General features: G+C 44.2%; 1 protein-coding gene across 1 annotated transcript in view; it reads left to right on the forward strand.

Moving 5' to 3' along the window:
• Positions 1–2,374: 2,374 nt before the first annotated feature.
• Positions 2,375–17,445, forward strand: part of LOC115135685 (fibroblast growth factor 11-like) — a 58,184-nt gene continuing 43,113 nt past the window's right edge. The window contains exon 1 of the mRNA XM_029670604.2: positions 2,375–3,299. Coding sequence (XP_029526464.1) covers positions 3,107–3,299 — 193 coding nt within the window. The 5' untranslated portion in view covers positions 2,375–3,106. The remainder of the gene's footprint in view (positions 3,300–17,445) is intronic.

Below are 17,445 nucleotides of genomic sequence, written 5' to 3' on the forward strand. Positions count from 1 at the left end.
ACCCTTTGCTTTGAGACTCGAAATTGAGCTCAGGTGCATCCGGTTTCCATTGACCATCCTTGAGATGTTTCTACAAATTGATTAGAGTCCACCTGTGCTAAATTCAATTGATAGGACATGATTTGGAAAGGCACACACCTGTCTATATAAGGTCCCATAGTTGACAGTGCAGGTCAGAGCAAAAACCAAGCCATGAGGTCGAAGGAATTATCTGTAGAGTTCCGAGACAGGATTGTGGCGAGGCACAGATCTGGCGAAGGGTCCCAAAAAATGTCTGCGGCATTGAAGGTCCCCAAGAACACAATGGATTTCATAAATCTGGAACCACCAAGACTCTTCCTAGAGCTGGGACACCCGGCCAAACTGAGCAATTGGGGTTGAAGGACCTTGACCAAGAACCCGATGGTTACTGTGACAGAGCTGCAGAGTACATCTGTGGAGATCGGTGAACCTTCCAGAAGGACAACCATCTCTGCAGCACTCCACCAATCAGGCCTTTATGGTAGAGTTGCCAGATGGATGCTACTCCTCAGTAAAAGACACATGATAGCCCACTTGGAGTTGGACTCACAGACCATGAGAAACAAGATTTTCTGGTCTGATGAAACCAAGATTGAACTCTTTGGCCTGAATTCCAAGCATCATGTCTGGAGGAAACTTGGCACCATCCCTACAGTGAAGCATGGTGGTGGTGGTGGGGATGTTTTTCAGTGGCAGGGACTGGGAGACTAGTCTGGATCAGGGCAAAGATGAACGGAGCAAAGTACAGAGAGATCCTTGATGAAAACCTGCTCCAGTGAGCTGAGTACCTCAGACAGGGGAGAAGGTTCACCTTCCAACAGGACAAAGACCCTAAGCACACAGCCTAGACAAGTTTCTGAATATCCTTGAGTGGCCCAGCCAGAGCCCGGGCTTGAACCTGATCGAACATCTCTAGAGAGACCTGAAAATAGCTGTGCAGCAACGCTCTCCATCCAACCTGAGAGAGCTTGACAGGATCTGCAGAGAAGAATGGGAGAAACTGCCCAAATACAGGTGTGCCAAGCTTGTAGCATCATACCCAATAAGACTCTGTAATCGTTGCCAAAGGTGCTTCAACAAAGTACTGAGTAAAGGGTCTGAATACTTATGTAAATGTGATATTTAAGTTTATACATGTTTTTGTTTTATACTGTTTTTGCTTTATTATTAAGGGGTATTGTCTGTAGATTGGGAAAATAACAATTCAATCCATTTTAGAGTAAGGCTGTAACATTAACAAAATGTGGAAAATGTCAAGAATGGCTGAATACTTTCCAAATGCACTCTATGTTTTTCTGTGTGTTTGCGTGTGTGTGTGTGTGTGTGTGTGTGTGTGCATATGCGACTGGGTGAGTGTATGCGATAGACTGGGCTTGGAGTGCCAGGGCCGGTGGTGTTCTGTGGTGGGTGTTGTGGCGGGAGGGAAGGGGGGAGGCTGTCTAACTCAATCTGTCCCTGGTCGTGTATCTGTCACGGTTAGCGTAAGCCAGCAGCCTTCCTTGACAGACACTCAATGATCGTCTCTGCAAGCAAACCTGCTTTTTCTACCCTCCATTTCATATGAGGAGTTTGAGGAGAGAGAAGGAAATAGAGGAGGGAAAAGGGAGGGAGACATGCAGCAGAGTCTCCAGAGAGAGTCAGCATGACATACTAGTGTAACGAAGATGGTGAATGACAGAGAGCATACACACCAAACAGAAACACATACCGTATGCAGAGATGTACCCAAAAGTGTTGTGTGTTTATGCATGCACCTTAAGCACTTGTTCTCTTCCACACACGCGCGCGCACGCACACACACATTCTCTCTCTTTCTCGTTCTCCACCTCTGACGGACAGTCAGATGGATGGGGAGGCAGCGCGACAGAGAAATTGTATCTCTTCTAAGAGCGTTAACTCTGAGGAGAGAGGTGGCTGCATGGTTTCTCTCTCCTCAGCCTCTCTCTGCTTCTCTCTTTCTCTCTTCTTCTCATTCCCAGTCGATCTCATTCTCTCCCATCACAGCTGCTTTCTCCCTCCCCCTCTCTCTCTCTTTTCCACTATCTCTCTCTCCCCCTCTCTCTCCTTCTCTCTCTCTCATGAATGTCACCTCTACTGATGGTGGCTGCTGAAATTCACACACACAAACACACACACACACACACACTCACACACACACACACACACAAACGCACACGCACGCACGCACACGCACACGCACACACACACTCTCACACTAACTTGCTGGCTTTGGGTGGAGGGAGGGGGGGGGGGTTAGGTGAGGGCTGTGTGGAGAGAGAGTATGCCAGAAGAGGCGGAAGAGAAATCTCTCTCTGTCCATCCCTCTGTTCCGTTCCCGGCTTCATTCTTGTGAGTCCATCACCGTCCCGCCTGTATGCTGCCACTGGATCTAAGTCTGCTGGATTACCGCGCCGTTTCTCCGCTCATTATTCCTGACGCTTTTCCACGGCAGGCAAAGTTGGGCATCCAGAAACTACATGGTGACTGCCTGTAAATTTTTATGCCGTTTGAGCTTCAAAATGATTTCACTCTTCACTGGAAGAAGTGTAATTTTTATATGACAGATAAAAGAGCTCTGTCTCTTTTTGGGGGATTGTTTACTTATAGGATAGGCTAGTGATTTTGCAATATTTTGAACTTCGTTGTCTGGTAATTTGGTCGCGAGGGACAAGATGGGTGGGGTTAAAAATGTAAGAAATGGAGATGTCTTTACATGTTTTTTTATCGAACAGACATTCTAACCTCAATCACCCTTCTTTATTTTGACTGATGATGTGACCTTACTGGTCTTTGTTTTGGGTGTTTTTTTTAGTGTTGGTGTATTTATTTATCATCACACTGGAGGGTCAACATTGGATGTTTGACTGCACTTGAACTTTCACCTTCTCCAGCTCCTTCCTTTTTCAGTGGGCTCTGAACCTAACCCCCATATCTGTAACACCACGTAGAACCCCTCTCCCCCCTCTGGGGTTCTCCCTGGACCTTCCCATCTCTCTCTGCTGCTTGAGGACAGAGACAGCCCCACCAGGAGAGGGGTTGTTAGGTAGGAAGACACCCCCCTCCCAAAGGTGAGAGGGGGGGGAAGATGGCAGCTCTCGCCAGCTCTCTCATCAGACAGAAACGGGCGGTCAAGGACGACGGACAAAACCGACCTGTAGCCAACAAAAGGAAGCCCTGTCCTAAGAGCAACAAGTCTCTGTGCCAGAAACAGATCTTAGTCCTTATCTCTAAAGTACGGCTATGTGGGGGTCGAAAAGGTCGAAACGAAAAGAGACCGGGTGAGTCATCGCTCTCTTCTTCCTCCTCCTCCTCCATCTCCTCCCATTCCTCTCTGCCAAGTCACTGATTGGTTGGTGGAATGGTGGTCACAGGTAAACACAAGATATGCTTTTGAGCCTGTCTGTAGTGTTTTGGGGTAAACATTATGGGGGTTACATTTTTTGCTTTATTCATAACTAACGGAATGTGGGGATGTTCATGTTGGAATTATTTGTACATTTTTTGGAATGAATGATTAGAGAATTAGATTCTATCCAATGTGTCTGTTTGGGTCGGACCATGTCAGAATGAAAAGGAACGCCATATTAGATTATCACTGGTTGTAGTGGGTATGCCCTAGTCACAGAGAGACAACAGAGCGAAATCAACAGTGGTGAGCAGGAGTCTCCACTCACACTACTGGATTATATAGTGTACAGTCAGCCTTCCCCAAATCCACACAGCTGTTCCCATCCTGGGTGGTGGCTAGTTGGATAGTGGGTATATCATGTGGAGTGGGTTATTACTCTGTCCATACTGGAGGGACCACATGATGCAGTAGACTACAAAGAGAAAACCCACAGCTCACATACACTATTCTTACTTCACCTTTTAGAACTGCCTTTGGGGAGGTAATTAGAGCCACTTATTTCTGTCTAAGTGTGTGTGTGTGTGTGTGTGTTGGTAATGTGCACTGTAATGACACCTCCGGTTAAAATTCAGTTATGTTAAAGACCCTTCGACCTTTCCACCCCCACTCCAGAGATGATTAATACATTTCAGATTGAGACCAATCTAACCTGTGTTGTGATCTATGTAACCTTGCCAGTTTTCTAATCTATGTACATTTACATTTACATTTAAGTCATTTAGCAGACGCTCTTATCCAGAGCGACTTACAAATTGGTGCGTTCACCTTAAGACATCCAGTGGAACAGCCACTTTACAATAGTGCATCTAAATCTTTTAAGGGGGGTGAGAAGGATTACTTTATCCTATCCTAGGTATTCCTGAAAGAGGTGGGGTTTCAGGTGTCTCCGGAAGGTGGTGATTGACTCCGCTGTCCTGGCGTCGTGAGGGAGTTTGTTCCACCATTGGGGGGCCAGAGCAGCGAACAGTTTTGACTGGGCTGCGCGGGAACTGTACTTCCTCAGTGGTAGGGAGGCGAGCAGGCCAGAGGTGGATGAACGCAGTGCCCTTGTTTGGGTGTAGGGCCTGATCAGAGCCTGGAGGTACTGAGGTGCCGTTCCCCTCACAGCTCCGTAGGCAAGCACCATGGTCTTGTAGCGGATGCGAGCTTCAACTGGAAGCCAGTGGAGAGAGCGGAGGAGCGGGGTAACCTTGCCAGTTTTCTAATCTATGTAACCTTGCCAGTTTTCTAATCTATGTAACCTTGCCAGTTTTCTAATCTATGTAACCTTGCCAGTTTTCTAATCTATGTAACCTTGCCAGTTTTCTAATCTGTGTAACCTTGCCAGTTTTCTAATCTGTGTAACCTTGCCAGTTTTCTAATCTATGTAACCTTGCCAGTTTTTTAATCTATGTAACCTTGCCAGTTTTCTAATCTATGTAACCTTGCCAGTTTTCTAATCTATGTAACCTTGCCAGTTTTCTAATCTATGTAACCTTGCCAGTTTTCTAATCTATGTAACCTTGCCAGTTTTCTAATCTATGTAACCTTGCCAGTTTTCTAATCTATGTAACCTTGCCAGTTTTCTAATCTATGTAACCTTGCCAGTTTTCTAATCTATGTAACCTTGCCAGTTTTCTAATCTATGTAACCTTGCCAGTTTTTAATCTAAAGTTTTCTAATCTATGTAACCTTGCCAGTTTTTAATCTATGTAACCTTGCCAGTTTTCTAATCTATGTAACCTTGCCAGTTTTCTAATCTATGTAACCTTGCCAGTTTTCTAATCTATGTAACCTTGCCAGTTTTCTAATCTATGTAACCTTGCCAGTTTTCTAATCTATGTAACCTTGCCAGTTTTCTAATCTATGTAACCTTGCCAGTTTTCTAATCTATGTAACCTTGCCAGTTTTCTAATCTATGTAACCTTGCCAGTTTTCTAATCTATGTAACCTTGCCAGTTTTCTAATCTATGTAACCTTGCCAGTTTTCTAATCTATGTAACCTTGCCAGTTTTCTAATCTATGTAACCTTGCCAGTTTTCTAATCTATGTAACCTTGCCAGTTTTCTAATCTATGTAACCTTGCCAGTTTTCTAATCTATGTAACCTTGCCAGTTTTCTAATCTATGTAACCTTGCCAGTTTTCTAATCTATGTAACCTTGCCAGTTTTCTAATCTATGTAACCTTGCCAGTTTTCTAATCTATGTAACCTTGCCAGTTTTCTAATCTATGTAACCTTGCCAGTTTTCTAATCTATGTAACCTTGCCAGTTTTCTAATCTATGTAACCTTGCCAGTTTTTTAATCTATGTAACCTTGCCAGTTTTTTAATCTATGTAACCTTGCCAGTTTTCTAATCTATGTAACCTTGCCAGTTTTCTAATCTATGTAACCTTGCCAGTTTTCTAATCTATGTAACCTTGCCAGTTTTCTAATCTATGTAACCTTGCCAGTTTTCTAATCTATGTAACCTTGCCAGTTTTCTAATCTATGTAACCTTGCCAGTTTTCTAATCTATGTAACCTTGCCAGTTTTCTAATCTATGTAACCTTGCCATAGGCAATTTTTTTTTTACAATGATCACAGTATTGTTCTCTTCAATGTCCATTGGGTGGCCATGAAAATGTAGACCACACGAGCTGCCTGATTAATGAAAACGTCTGGTTTCTGTCAATTCTTCTGCGCTTCTGGATAGTGAAGAGTTGAACGTAAAGGATCATAGCAGCCGCCATGTTGAGAATATAACCCATAATGCATTTCATACAACACAAATATTTTGTTGTAACCCCAGATAATCCCTGTTTGGAGAATCACCACTTGTCTACAAAGCCTGAAATGTCTGCTACGTTATAATGGTGTTTTCAAGATGTTGCTGAATAGTGAAGAGATTCTGCTTTATGGACACAGTTAAGGACATGCCAGAGAGGGTTCACATTATAAAACACTATGTTATCCTTGTTCTTTCCTATGGCCATTGGTGTATGTAGTATCAGACATGTCATTTGCTCTGGCATCTTGTAGTTTTCTTTCGATGACTTTGGCAAATATTTCAGACGCAAATTATATAATTTCTAAACATTAAGTACAAAACTCTAAACTGACAACACTTGTAATGCCCCCCCCCCCCCACCCCACCCAATGTTCAGAACATTTGTTGGGAACATTCATTGGGGTTTCATACATCTTTCACCCCTGAGTCATTCATGCACAATCAACGTATTCCATGAAATACCCTTACCGTTTAGTCCCCAATACACAAGATAGGCCCTTTAGTCATTTTAACTACCATTTATTCAATAGCAAAAAAACACTAGACATTTTAAGTGCTGAATAGAAAGAATAGTAAATAGTCCGTTTAATTTTCCATGCAGTTTTTGACTTTAACTTGATATGCAATTTGTCTGCCCCGTGCAACACTGGGCCTTTTCTTACGTGACTTGTCAACTGATACAGTATCACCTGTCTCTCTCTGCTTGAAATTCATCAGCTTACAATGCATCAATGACATTCAGATAGTAAGTGGGATACACGGAGTGTACAAATCATTAGGAACACCTGCTCTTTCCATGACACAGACTGACCAGGTGAATCCAGGTGAAAGCTGTGATCCCTTATTGATGTCACCTTTTAAATCCACTTCGATCAGTGTAGATGGATTGTGTATGTGTGCCATTCAGAGGGTGAATTTGATTTGATTTCAATTTATATTTCACCTTTATTTAACCAGGTAGGCTAGTTGAGAACAAGTTCTCATCTACAACTACAACCTGGCCAAGATAAAGCAAAGCAGTGCGACACAAACAACAACACAGAGTTACACATGGAATAAACAAAAATACAGTCAATAATACAACAGAAAAAAGTATATATACAGTATGTGCAAATGAGGTAAGATAAGGGAGGTAAGGAAATAAATAGGCCATAGTGGCGAAATAATTACAATATAGCAATTAAACACTGACGTGATAGATGTGCAGAAGATGAATGTGCAAGTAGAGATACTGGGGTGCAAAGGAGCAAGATACATTTTTTAAAAATAACAGTTTGAGGATGAGGTAGTTGGATGGGCTGTGTACAGACGGAGTGATCTGTGAGCTGCTTTGACAGCTGATGCTTAAAGCTAGTGATGGAGATAAGAGTCTCCAGCTTCAGGGATTTTTGCAGTTCTTTCCAGTCATTGGCAGCAGAGAACTGGAAGGAAAGGCGGCCGAAGGAGGAATTGGCTTCGGGGGTGACCAGTGAAATATGTTTGCTGGAGCTGCTGCTGCTGGTTGCTGCTGCTATGGTGACCAGTGAGCTGAGATAAGGCAGGGCTTTACCTAGCAAATACTTATAGATGACCTGGAGCCAATGGGTTTGCCGACGAATATGAAGCGAGGGCCAGCCAACGAGAACATACAGGTCGCAGTGGTGGGAAGTATATGGGGCTTTGGTGACAAAACGGATGGCACTGTGATAGACTGCATACAGTTTGCTGAGTAGAGTCTTGGAGGCTATTTTGTAATGTGATTTTCTGGATTTCTGGCCTCTCTCATCTTTTTAAGTGGGAGAACTTGCACAATTGGTGGCCGACTAAATACTTTTTTGCCCCACTGTATACAGAATGGTGTCATCTGCAAAGAGGTGTATCAGAGAATCACCATCAGCAAGAGCGCCATCATTGATGTATACAGAGAAAAGAGTCGGCCCGAGAATTGAACCCTGTGGCACCCCCATAGAGACTACCAGAGATCCGGACAACAGGCCCTCCGATTTGATACACTGCACTCTGTCTGAGAAGTAGTTGGTGAACCAGGCGAGGCAGTCATTTTAGAAACCAAGGCTGTTGAGTCTGCCTATAAGACTGTGGTGATCGACAGAGTTGAAAGCCTTGGCCAGGTTGATGAATACAGCTGCACAGTATTGTCTCTTATCGATGGCGGTTATGATATCGTTTAAGACCTTGAGAGTGGCTGAGGTGCACCCATGACCAGCTCGGAAACCAGATTGCATAGTGGAGAAGGTAAGGTGGGATTCGAAATGGTCGGTGATCTGTTTGTTAACTTGGCTTTCAAAGACCTTAGAGAGGCAGGGGTAGATATAGGTCTGTAGCAGTTTGGGTCTAGAGTGTCTCCCCCTTTGAAGAGGGGGATGACCACGGCAGCTTTCCAGTCTTTGGGGATCTCAGACAACATGGGAAAGACAAAAGATTTAAGGGCTTTGAACGGGTATGCTAGTAGGTGCAAGGCTCTCCGGTTTGAGTGTATCAACAACTGCAGCGCTGCTGGGTTTTTGAAGCTCATCAGTTTTCCGTGTGTATCAAGAATGGTCCACCACCCAAAGGACATCCAGCCAACTTGACACAACTGTGGAACGCATTGGAGTCAACATGGGCCAGCATCCCTGTGGAAAGCTTTCAACACCTTGCAGAGGCCATTCCCCAAAGAATTGAGGCAGTTCTGAGGGCAAAAGTGGTACAACTCAATATTAGGAAGGTGTTCCTAATGTTTTGTGTATATTGTTATATACAACCCAGATATTTCATCAGTGCATTCTACACTACACTATAGTTCCAAATGGTAGCACATAGAGTGACTCTTTCCACTTTGTCCTATTGAATCATTCTGGCTGATAGACAATGTTGTAGTATTACAGCCACATCAATATACAGTTGAAGTTGGAAGTTTACATACACCTTAACCAAAAACATTTGAATTATGAGTGAAATAATCGGTCTGTAAACATTTGTTGGACGAATGACTTGTGTCATGCACAAAGGAGATGTCCTAACTGACTTGCCAAAACTATAGTTTGTTAACAAAAAATGTGTGGAGTGGTTGAAAAACAAGTTTTAATGACTTCTACCTAAGTGTATGTAAACTTCTGACTTCAACTGTATGATTTGGTTTTACCTTCCAAGATAAATTGACTCAAATTGATCCATTTATGAGGCAAAAAGATATAAATGTACAGAGTTCAGCAGTTATCTATATCCGTCAACTGGGGACTATATCATTTTGGTTTAGAAATGATCCGTTTTGAGCAGTTAGATTAAGTGATAGTTCATTTTATTGTTAACAAATGACAACAAAATCATATGAAAAGTAAAGTGAATATTGCTATTTGAAAAGCAGATGCTCAGATTGACTATGTACCCAAATGGAAAGAACCACTGGGCAAAAACTGGTTGAATCAACGTTGTTTCCACGTCACTTCAACCCCCCCCCCCTCCCCCACTCACACACCCAAGAATGTATGTGATGACATTGAATCAATGTGAAAAATGGATACGTAAAGGTATTTCGTTTTCGTCGTCTGATTTTTTTTTGGATTGGTTTCCCATTGAATTCACATTAGTTGACGACTCAACCAAATGTAAAAGCAAAAGAAGACGTTGAACTGACGTATGTGCCCTGTGAGGAGTCATTTGGTACAGTGAACAAGTGACTTTGTGAATTAGTTTGTTGTAATCAGTCAACTGAAAATGTGCTTCGATGATCTGTTTTGATATTTGTGCTTAGAGTTGTGAAACATTCTGATGATCTGTTTTGATATTTGTGATGAGAGTTGTGAAACATTCTGATGATCTGTTTTGATATTTGTGATGAGAGTTGTGAAACATTCTGATGATCTGTTTCGATATTTGTGATGAGAGTTGTGAAACATTCTGATGATCTGTTTCGATATTTGTGCTTAGAGTTGTGAAACTAAGAATAAGAGCACCTCCTCCCAGCTGGCCACTGAACTGAGGCTAGGAAACACTGTCACCACACCGCTTTGCATGCTCTTCAACCTATCGCTGCCCACACCTGCCCGCCCGTCCAGCATCACTACTCTGGACGGTTCTGACTTAGAATATGTGGACAACTACAAATACCTAGGTGTCTGGATAGACTGTAAATTCTCACATTAAGCATCTCCAATCCAAAATTAAATCCTTCCTATTTTGAAACAAAGCATCCTTCACTCATGCTTCCAAACATACCCTCGTAAAACGGACTATCCTACTGATCCTTGACTTTGGCGATGTCATTTACTCTACTCAGAAAATTGGGTGCAGTCTATCACAGTGCCATCCGTTTTGTCACCAAAGCCCCATATACTACCCACCACTGCGACTTGTATGCTCTCGTTGGCTGGCCCTCGCCAAACCCACTGGCTCCAGGTCATCTATAAGTCTTTGCTAGGTAAAGCCCTGCCTTATCTCAGCTCACTGGTCACCATAGCAGGACCCACCAGTAGCACGTGCTCCAGCAGGTGTATTTCCCTGGTCACCCCCAAAGCCAATTCTTCCTTTGGCCGCCTTTCCTTCCAGTTCTCTGCTGCCAATGACTGGAACTAATTGCAAAAATCACTGAAGCTGGAGACTCATATCTCCCTCACTAACTTTAAGCATCAGCTGTCAGAGCAGCTCACAGATCGTTGCACCTGTACATAGCCCATCTGTAAATAGCCCATCCAACTACCACATCCCCATATTGTTATTTATTTTTTGCTCCTTTGCACCCCAGAGTCTCTACTTGCACATTCATCTTCTGCCACATCTATCACTCCAGTGGTTAATTGCTAAATTGTAATTACCACTACAGCCTATTTATTGCCTTACCTCCCTAATCTTACCTCATTTGCACACACTGTATACAGATTTTTTTCTATTGTGTTATTGACTGTACGTTTGTTTATCCCATGTGTAACTCAACTGTGTTGTTGTTTGTGTCGCACTGCTTTGCATTATCTTGGCCAGGTCGCAGTTATAAATGAGAACTTGTTCTCAACTGGCCTATCTGGTTAAATAAAGGTGAAATAAAAAATGAATTAAAAAAAACATTCTGGGGATCAGTTTTGATATTTGTGCTAAGAGTTGTGAAAATGTAGCACGTGCAGTACTTGTGGAAATTGCTACAAAGTGATAAAAAAACGATCTGCTCTTTGTGTGACATTAATTATTTGTGTGTCTTTGTTAGTGTTTGTAGATCTCTATTTACATGTGAGTGTGGAAGACTGCTTGTGTCTGTGTGTGTGTGTGTGTGTGTGTGTGTGTGTGTGTGTGTGTGTGTGTGTGTGTGTGTATGTATGTACAGGTAAAATAATGGAAACGAGTAAATAAGGATACAAAGTATATTGAAGGCAGGTGCTTCCACACAGGTGTGGTTCCTGAGCTAATCGCACTATGTTATGTATCAAATGTATGTATCATGGCTTATGTATCAACATTTTGGGCAGGTCATTATTTTGGCACATTTTTTGGGCTACCATGGCTATGCTCCCCATAGGAAGACAATTCCCCAATCCACAGGGCACGAGTGGTCACGGAATGGTTTGATGAGCATGAAAACAATGTAAACCAGGTCACCCGTGATACAAGTCAGTGTTCGACGTCCATCCATGTCTGGGGGACGTCAGGAGATGTCGTGGAAACAGATCCCTATGGGCAACAGTGATCACTTTTACCTTCAAGTAGGCTTTAGTTTTGCTCGGGCATAAGCATCTCCCCCTGGTTCCATATCCCAAACCTTAACCCTTACTTGACACATTCATAGTTAATGCTTAACCTTAGGAATTCAGCGTTAATGCATAAACTTAACCTTGCAACCATACACTTCGAGATTTGACGTTTGGAGCAACTTAGAAATGTGACGTTTGAGATACACGGATGAACATCTAATTCTGATGTGAGACTGTGTGAGCTTGTTGTGAAAACCATATGCCATGGCCGTCTCAGTCACCAGATCTCAACCCAATTGAACACTTATGGGAGATTCAGCAGCAGCGCCTGAGACAGTGTTTTCCACCACCATCTAACTAAACATCAAATGATGGAATCTCTTGTGGAAGAATGGCGTCGCATCCCTACAATAGAGTTCCAGACACTTGTAGAATCTATTCTAAGGTGCATTGAAGCTGTTCTGGCTCCTGGTGTTCCAACGCCCTAAGACACTTTATGTTGGTGTTTCCTTTATTTTGTCAATTACCTGTATGTGTGCGTGTGTGTCCATGAGTGTGTGTGTGTGTGTGCGTGTGTGTCCATGAGTGTGTGTGAGTGCTTGCTTCCTGTATCTGTGTGTTTGAGTTGCTGTGCATGTTCAGGTCTCTGTGTGTGAAAGCCCCAGAGTAATGTATGATAACAACCTCTCCACGGGCCTGAAATAGCACCGTGCTGTATTCCCATTCTTCTAGTGGCAACAGAGTGCACTGCTGCCATGCCTCATAGCTTTGTTATGGTAATACCCATTGGTCTTGCAACTGTGAGCGATATCATAAACAACAGTGAAAAACAACAGGAAAGCTTCGATGCTCTCACATTTGACTGTGTGTTTGCATAACACGGCTTCAGGCCACTAAATGTCTCATAGTTGAGTTCACTGCACTGTAGGGTACTCACTTCATGCCAGTGGTTGTGTCTTTCATTTAGGGTGTGTGCAGAGAGTTATATAAGTGATCCATCGCCATTCCTCCATTTTAAGTGCGTTCTACCATCAAGCCATCAGCATTGGCAAGGTAATAGTTGTCTTTTTTGGTTATCCCCCCCCTCCCTCCATGTATTTATTCACCTTTATTTTACACACATATTTTTGTGGTCACCCTCCATTCACATTTCTCACTGCCAATCGTGAATGATAATCCATGCAGAATCTTCATGCTAACCATTTGATCTCAGCTTCATAGGAATACGCATTTAGGTCTTTTTAGTTATGTACAATGTTGTTTTGAATGATGTATAGTGAGCAGATGGTGTTAAACTGTAGCATACCTGTGTTTTGTTTCAGTCAGATCCGCAGCCACTCTGAAGCATTTACCACTTTCATTAAACTGTAATATTTTCAGTTTACACATTTCCTATAATGGTGGTAGGTGTACAGTGTTAAAGATGTCATATTACCATCAACAGTGTGATAGTTGCAAAGTGCAGAATCAGCCTCGGCTCCCACCTTCCCTCCACCTCTTCCTGTCCTGGCCATTCTTAAGATGGCCGCCTGGCTGGCCCGCTATATGAAAGCTCTCTGCCAGTGATCTGCGGTGATTCTCCCCTCTCCGATCCATCCAACGCATTAATGTACAGTATACTGATTAATCAATAATTACCCCCTTAGTTTGTCCAAGGAGGAATCTGACCTGGGAAGGGTGGGATATAGAGCAGTGACCCTCTCCTCCCCTCACACACACTGTCTAGCTCGCTCGCACACACACACACACACACACACACACACACACACACACACACACACATATATGCAAACTCACACACACCTACAACCTGGCCAATGACACCTGGGCAAGATGAGAATGAGACAGTAATATGAACCAAAGCTAAAGAGGAGTGTTTGATCTGCAGTTAGTGCATGTTGACAGCCAGACAGACAGGAAGTGTAGTATAGTCCCAGATGTCTTCTGGCGCAGAGGTGGGTCGTAGTAAAGCATGAGTAGGCATCAGTAGGGCCAATCGACTGTACTCTGGAAAAGTGCTGCGGGTCACAAATCTGGGACCCTATCGGCGAGCAGGAGACCAGGGAACGTGGTGAGATCCAGCGTAGGATAGCATTTAGCTGACCGCAAGAGATGAGGGCCCTAAAGTCGCTTACTGGACAACACCTGATCAGACTGAGCGGTGTTAGGTAGCCTCCCATCAGATCTTTACTGACTGCGACAGGGGTCAGAGAGGGAGAGAGAGAAGAAGGGAGCGAGAGAGAGAGAGAGAGAGAAGAAGGGAGCGAGAGAGAGGGAGAAGGGATACCATGAGGTTGAGAGGTAAGAGACCACAGTCAATAGAAAAAGTATTTATTTCTACAAGTTAAGTCCTTCTTTCCCTTATGACAAAATAAAGCATCACTATAAGCACAGTCAGATCTGACAGTAATACTTTTTAATAGCAAACTACTGTACATTGAATAGGCCGTGTTGATAGCCATCACATCTGCACAATAATTACAACGTTTACATTTTTTTTACCCCTTTATCTCCCCAATTGGTAGTTACAGTCTTGTCCCATCGCTGCAACTCCCGTACGGACTCGGGAGAGGCGAAGGTCGAGAGCCATGAGTCCTCCAAGACACCACCCTGCTAAGCTGCACTGCTTCTTACATTTACATTACATTTAAGTCATTTAGCAGACGCTCTTATCCAGAGCGACTTACAAATTGGTGCGTTCACCTTAAGACATCCAGTGGAACAGCCACTTTACAATAGTGCATCTAAATCTTTTAAGGGGGGGTGAGAAGGATTACTTTATCCTATCCTAGGTATTCCTGAAAGAGGTGGGGTTTCAGGTGTCTCCGGAAGGTGGTGATTGACTCCGCTGTCCTGGCGTCGTGAGGGAGTTTGTTCCACCATTGGGGGGCCAGAGCAGCGAACAGTTTTGACTGGGCTGCGCGGGAACTGTACTTCCTCAGTGGTAGGGAGGCGAGCAGGCCAGAGGTGGATGAACGCAGTGCCCTTGTTTGGGTGTAGGGCCTGATCAGAGCCTGGAGGTACTGAGGTGCCGTTCCCCTCACAGCTCCGTAGGCAAGCACCATGGTCTTGTAGCGGATGCGAGCTTCAACTGGAAGCCAGTGGAGAGAGCGGAGGAGCGGGGTGACGTGAGAGAACTTGGGAAGGTTGAACACCAGATGGGCTGTGGCGTTCTGGATGAGTTGTAGGGGTTTAATGGCACAGGCAGGGAGCCCAGCCAACAGCGAGTTGCAGTAATCCAGACCGGAGATGACAAGTGCCTGGATTAGGACCTGCGCTGCTTCCTGTGTGAGGCAGGGTCGTACTCTGCGGATGTTGTAGAGCATGAACCTACAAGAACGGGCCACCGCCTTGATGTTAGTTGAGAACGACAGGGTGTTGTCCAGGATCACGCCAAGGTTCTTAGCGCTCTGGGAGGAGGACACAATGGAGTTGTCAACCGTGATGGCGAGATCATGGAACGGGCAGTCCTTCCCCGGGAGGAAGAGCAGCTCCGTCTTGCCGAGGTTCAGCTTGAGGTGGTGATCCGTCATCCTTTCATTCTTGACACACTGCTCGCTTAACCTGGATGCCAGCCGCACCAATATGTCGGAAGAAACGCTATACAACTGGCGTCTGAAGTCAGCGTGCATGCACCCGGCCCACCACAAGGAGTCGCTAGAGCGCAATGGGACAAGGATATCCCGGCCGGCCAAACCCCTAACCCGGACGACGCTGTGCCAATTGTGTGCCGCCTCATGGGTCTCCCGGTCGCAGCTGGCTGCGACACAGCCTGGGATCGAACCCGGGTCTGTAGTGACGCCTCTAGCACTGTGATGCAGTGTCTTAGACAGCTGAACCACTTGGGAGGCTATAATTACTAATAAGTGATTTTATCATGAGTAAACCATATGCAATCCTGTTTTTAAGCTTGGTGTTTTATTTGAGATTTTAAAAATTCTTTAGCCATGACAAACAAGATTTAAAAATAACCTTTGTGTCTATTTTCAGAGTGTACTGTATTATGGAATAAAACCTAGGGAAAGAGTCGACACCCAGCTTGTGTCTGTCAGTCTCTGGGCAAAACAATGAGCAAAGATCACCTTGGATTTGTCCAACCAATTTCCGTGGATTTTCAAATTTGTCCATGAACAGCCCTTCTTGCGTCACAATGCCTAAAATACCTCTTAGCAAATAGCATCCACGGACCAGGACGCTAGTATCCATGCGTAAGCATATCCGATTAGTTTAGGAACAGAGGGAGAATAAATTCCTATATTCCACTGTTTGATAATGAGAATGCCCAAGATGCATCAGATTACAGCCTTATGCAACAGCAAAGATTTGGGTCCGTTCCATAATATTTGAGGATTTTTTTGCTCAAAAGGAAAAAACACAATTAGAAGTGAAGGGATTGATGTTTGTGGTTTGGTGGCTTAATTTTCTGTCCATAAAATAAGTCTCCAAGCTGGAGCTCCTAACTGAGCTGCAGGATACAGTAGATGGAAAGCATCCAGAATCATGCGGATATCTAAAAGAAATGCAGAATGCATAAATCAGATTATCATTCTCTTTGAATGGATCAGAGGAAATGTGGCCTTTGGCCAAACACACAGTGATATTAGGGTACAGTAGCTCTGATAGCTTTAGTGGCAGTAATAAAATCAAATCAAATGGTATTAGTCATATGCGCCAAATACAACAGGTGTAGTAGACCTTAGAGTGAAATGTTTACTTACGAGCCCCTAACCAACAGTTAAGAGACAAAAGTAACAAGTAATTAAAGAGCAGCAGTAAAAAAATAACAATATATACAGGGGGGTGCCGGAATAGAGTCAATGTGCAGGGGCACCGGTTAGTTGAGGTACATAGATGACAGAGAGTGGTAGTGGTGTGGAGAGGGGATGGGGGGCAATGCAAATAGTCTGGGTGGCCATTTGACTAGATGTTCAGGAGTCTTATGGCTTGGGTGAAGAAGCTGTTTAGAAACCTCTTGGACCTAAACTTGGCACTCCGTTGCCGTGCAGTAGCGGAGACAACAGTCGATGACTAGGGTGGCTGGAGTCTTTGACAATTTTTAGGGCCTTTCTTTGACACCGCCTGGTATAGAGGTCCTGGATGGCAGGAAGCTTAGCCCCAGTGATGTACTGGGCCGTTCACACTACCGTCTGTCGTGCCTTGCGGTCAGAGGCCAAGCAGTTGCTATACCAGGCAGTGATGCAACCACGCTCTCACTGGTGCAGCTGTAAAAACTTTTGAGGATCTGAGGACCCATGCCAAATGTTTTCCAGTCTCCTGAGGGGGAATAGGTTTTGTCATGTCCGCTTCACGACTGTCTTGGTGTGCTTGGAGCATGTTAGTTTGTTGGCTCTAAACCTGCTCCAATGCAGCCCCGTCGATGAGAATGGGGCCGTGCTATGTCCTCTTATTCCTGTAGTCCACAATCATCTCCTTTGTCTTGATCATATTGAGGGAGAGGTTGTTGTCCTGGCACCACACAACCATGTCTCTGACCTCGTCCCTATAGGCTGTCTCGTTGTCGGTTATCAGGCCTACCACTGTTGTGTCATCTGCAAATTGAATGATGGTGTTGGAGTCGTGCCTGGCCGTGCAGTCATCAGTGAACAGAGAGT

The sequence above is a fragment of the Oncorhynchus nerka genome, linkage group LG10 (genome assembly GCF_034236695.1).
Source record: "Oncorhynchus nerka isolate Pitt River linkage group LG10, Oner_Uvic_2.0, whole genome shotgun sequence".
NCBI lineage: Eukaryota > Metazoa > Chordata > Actinopteri > Salmoniformes > Salmonidae > Oncorhynchus > Oncorhynchus nerka.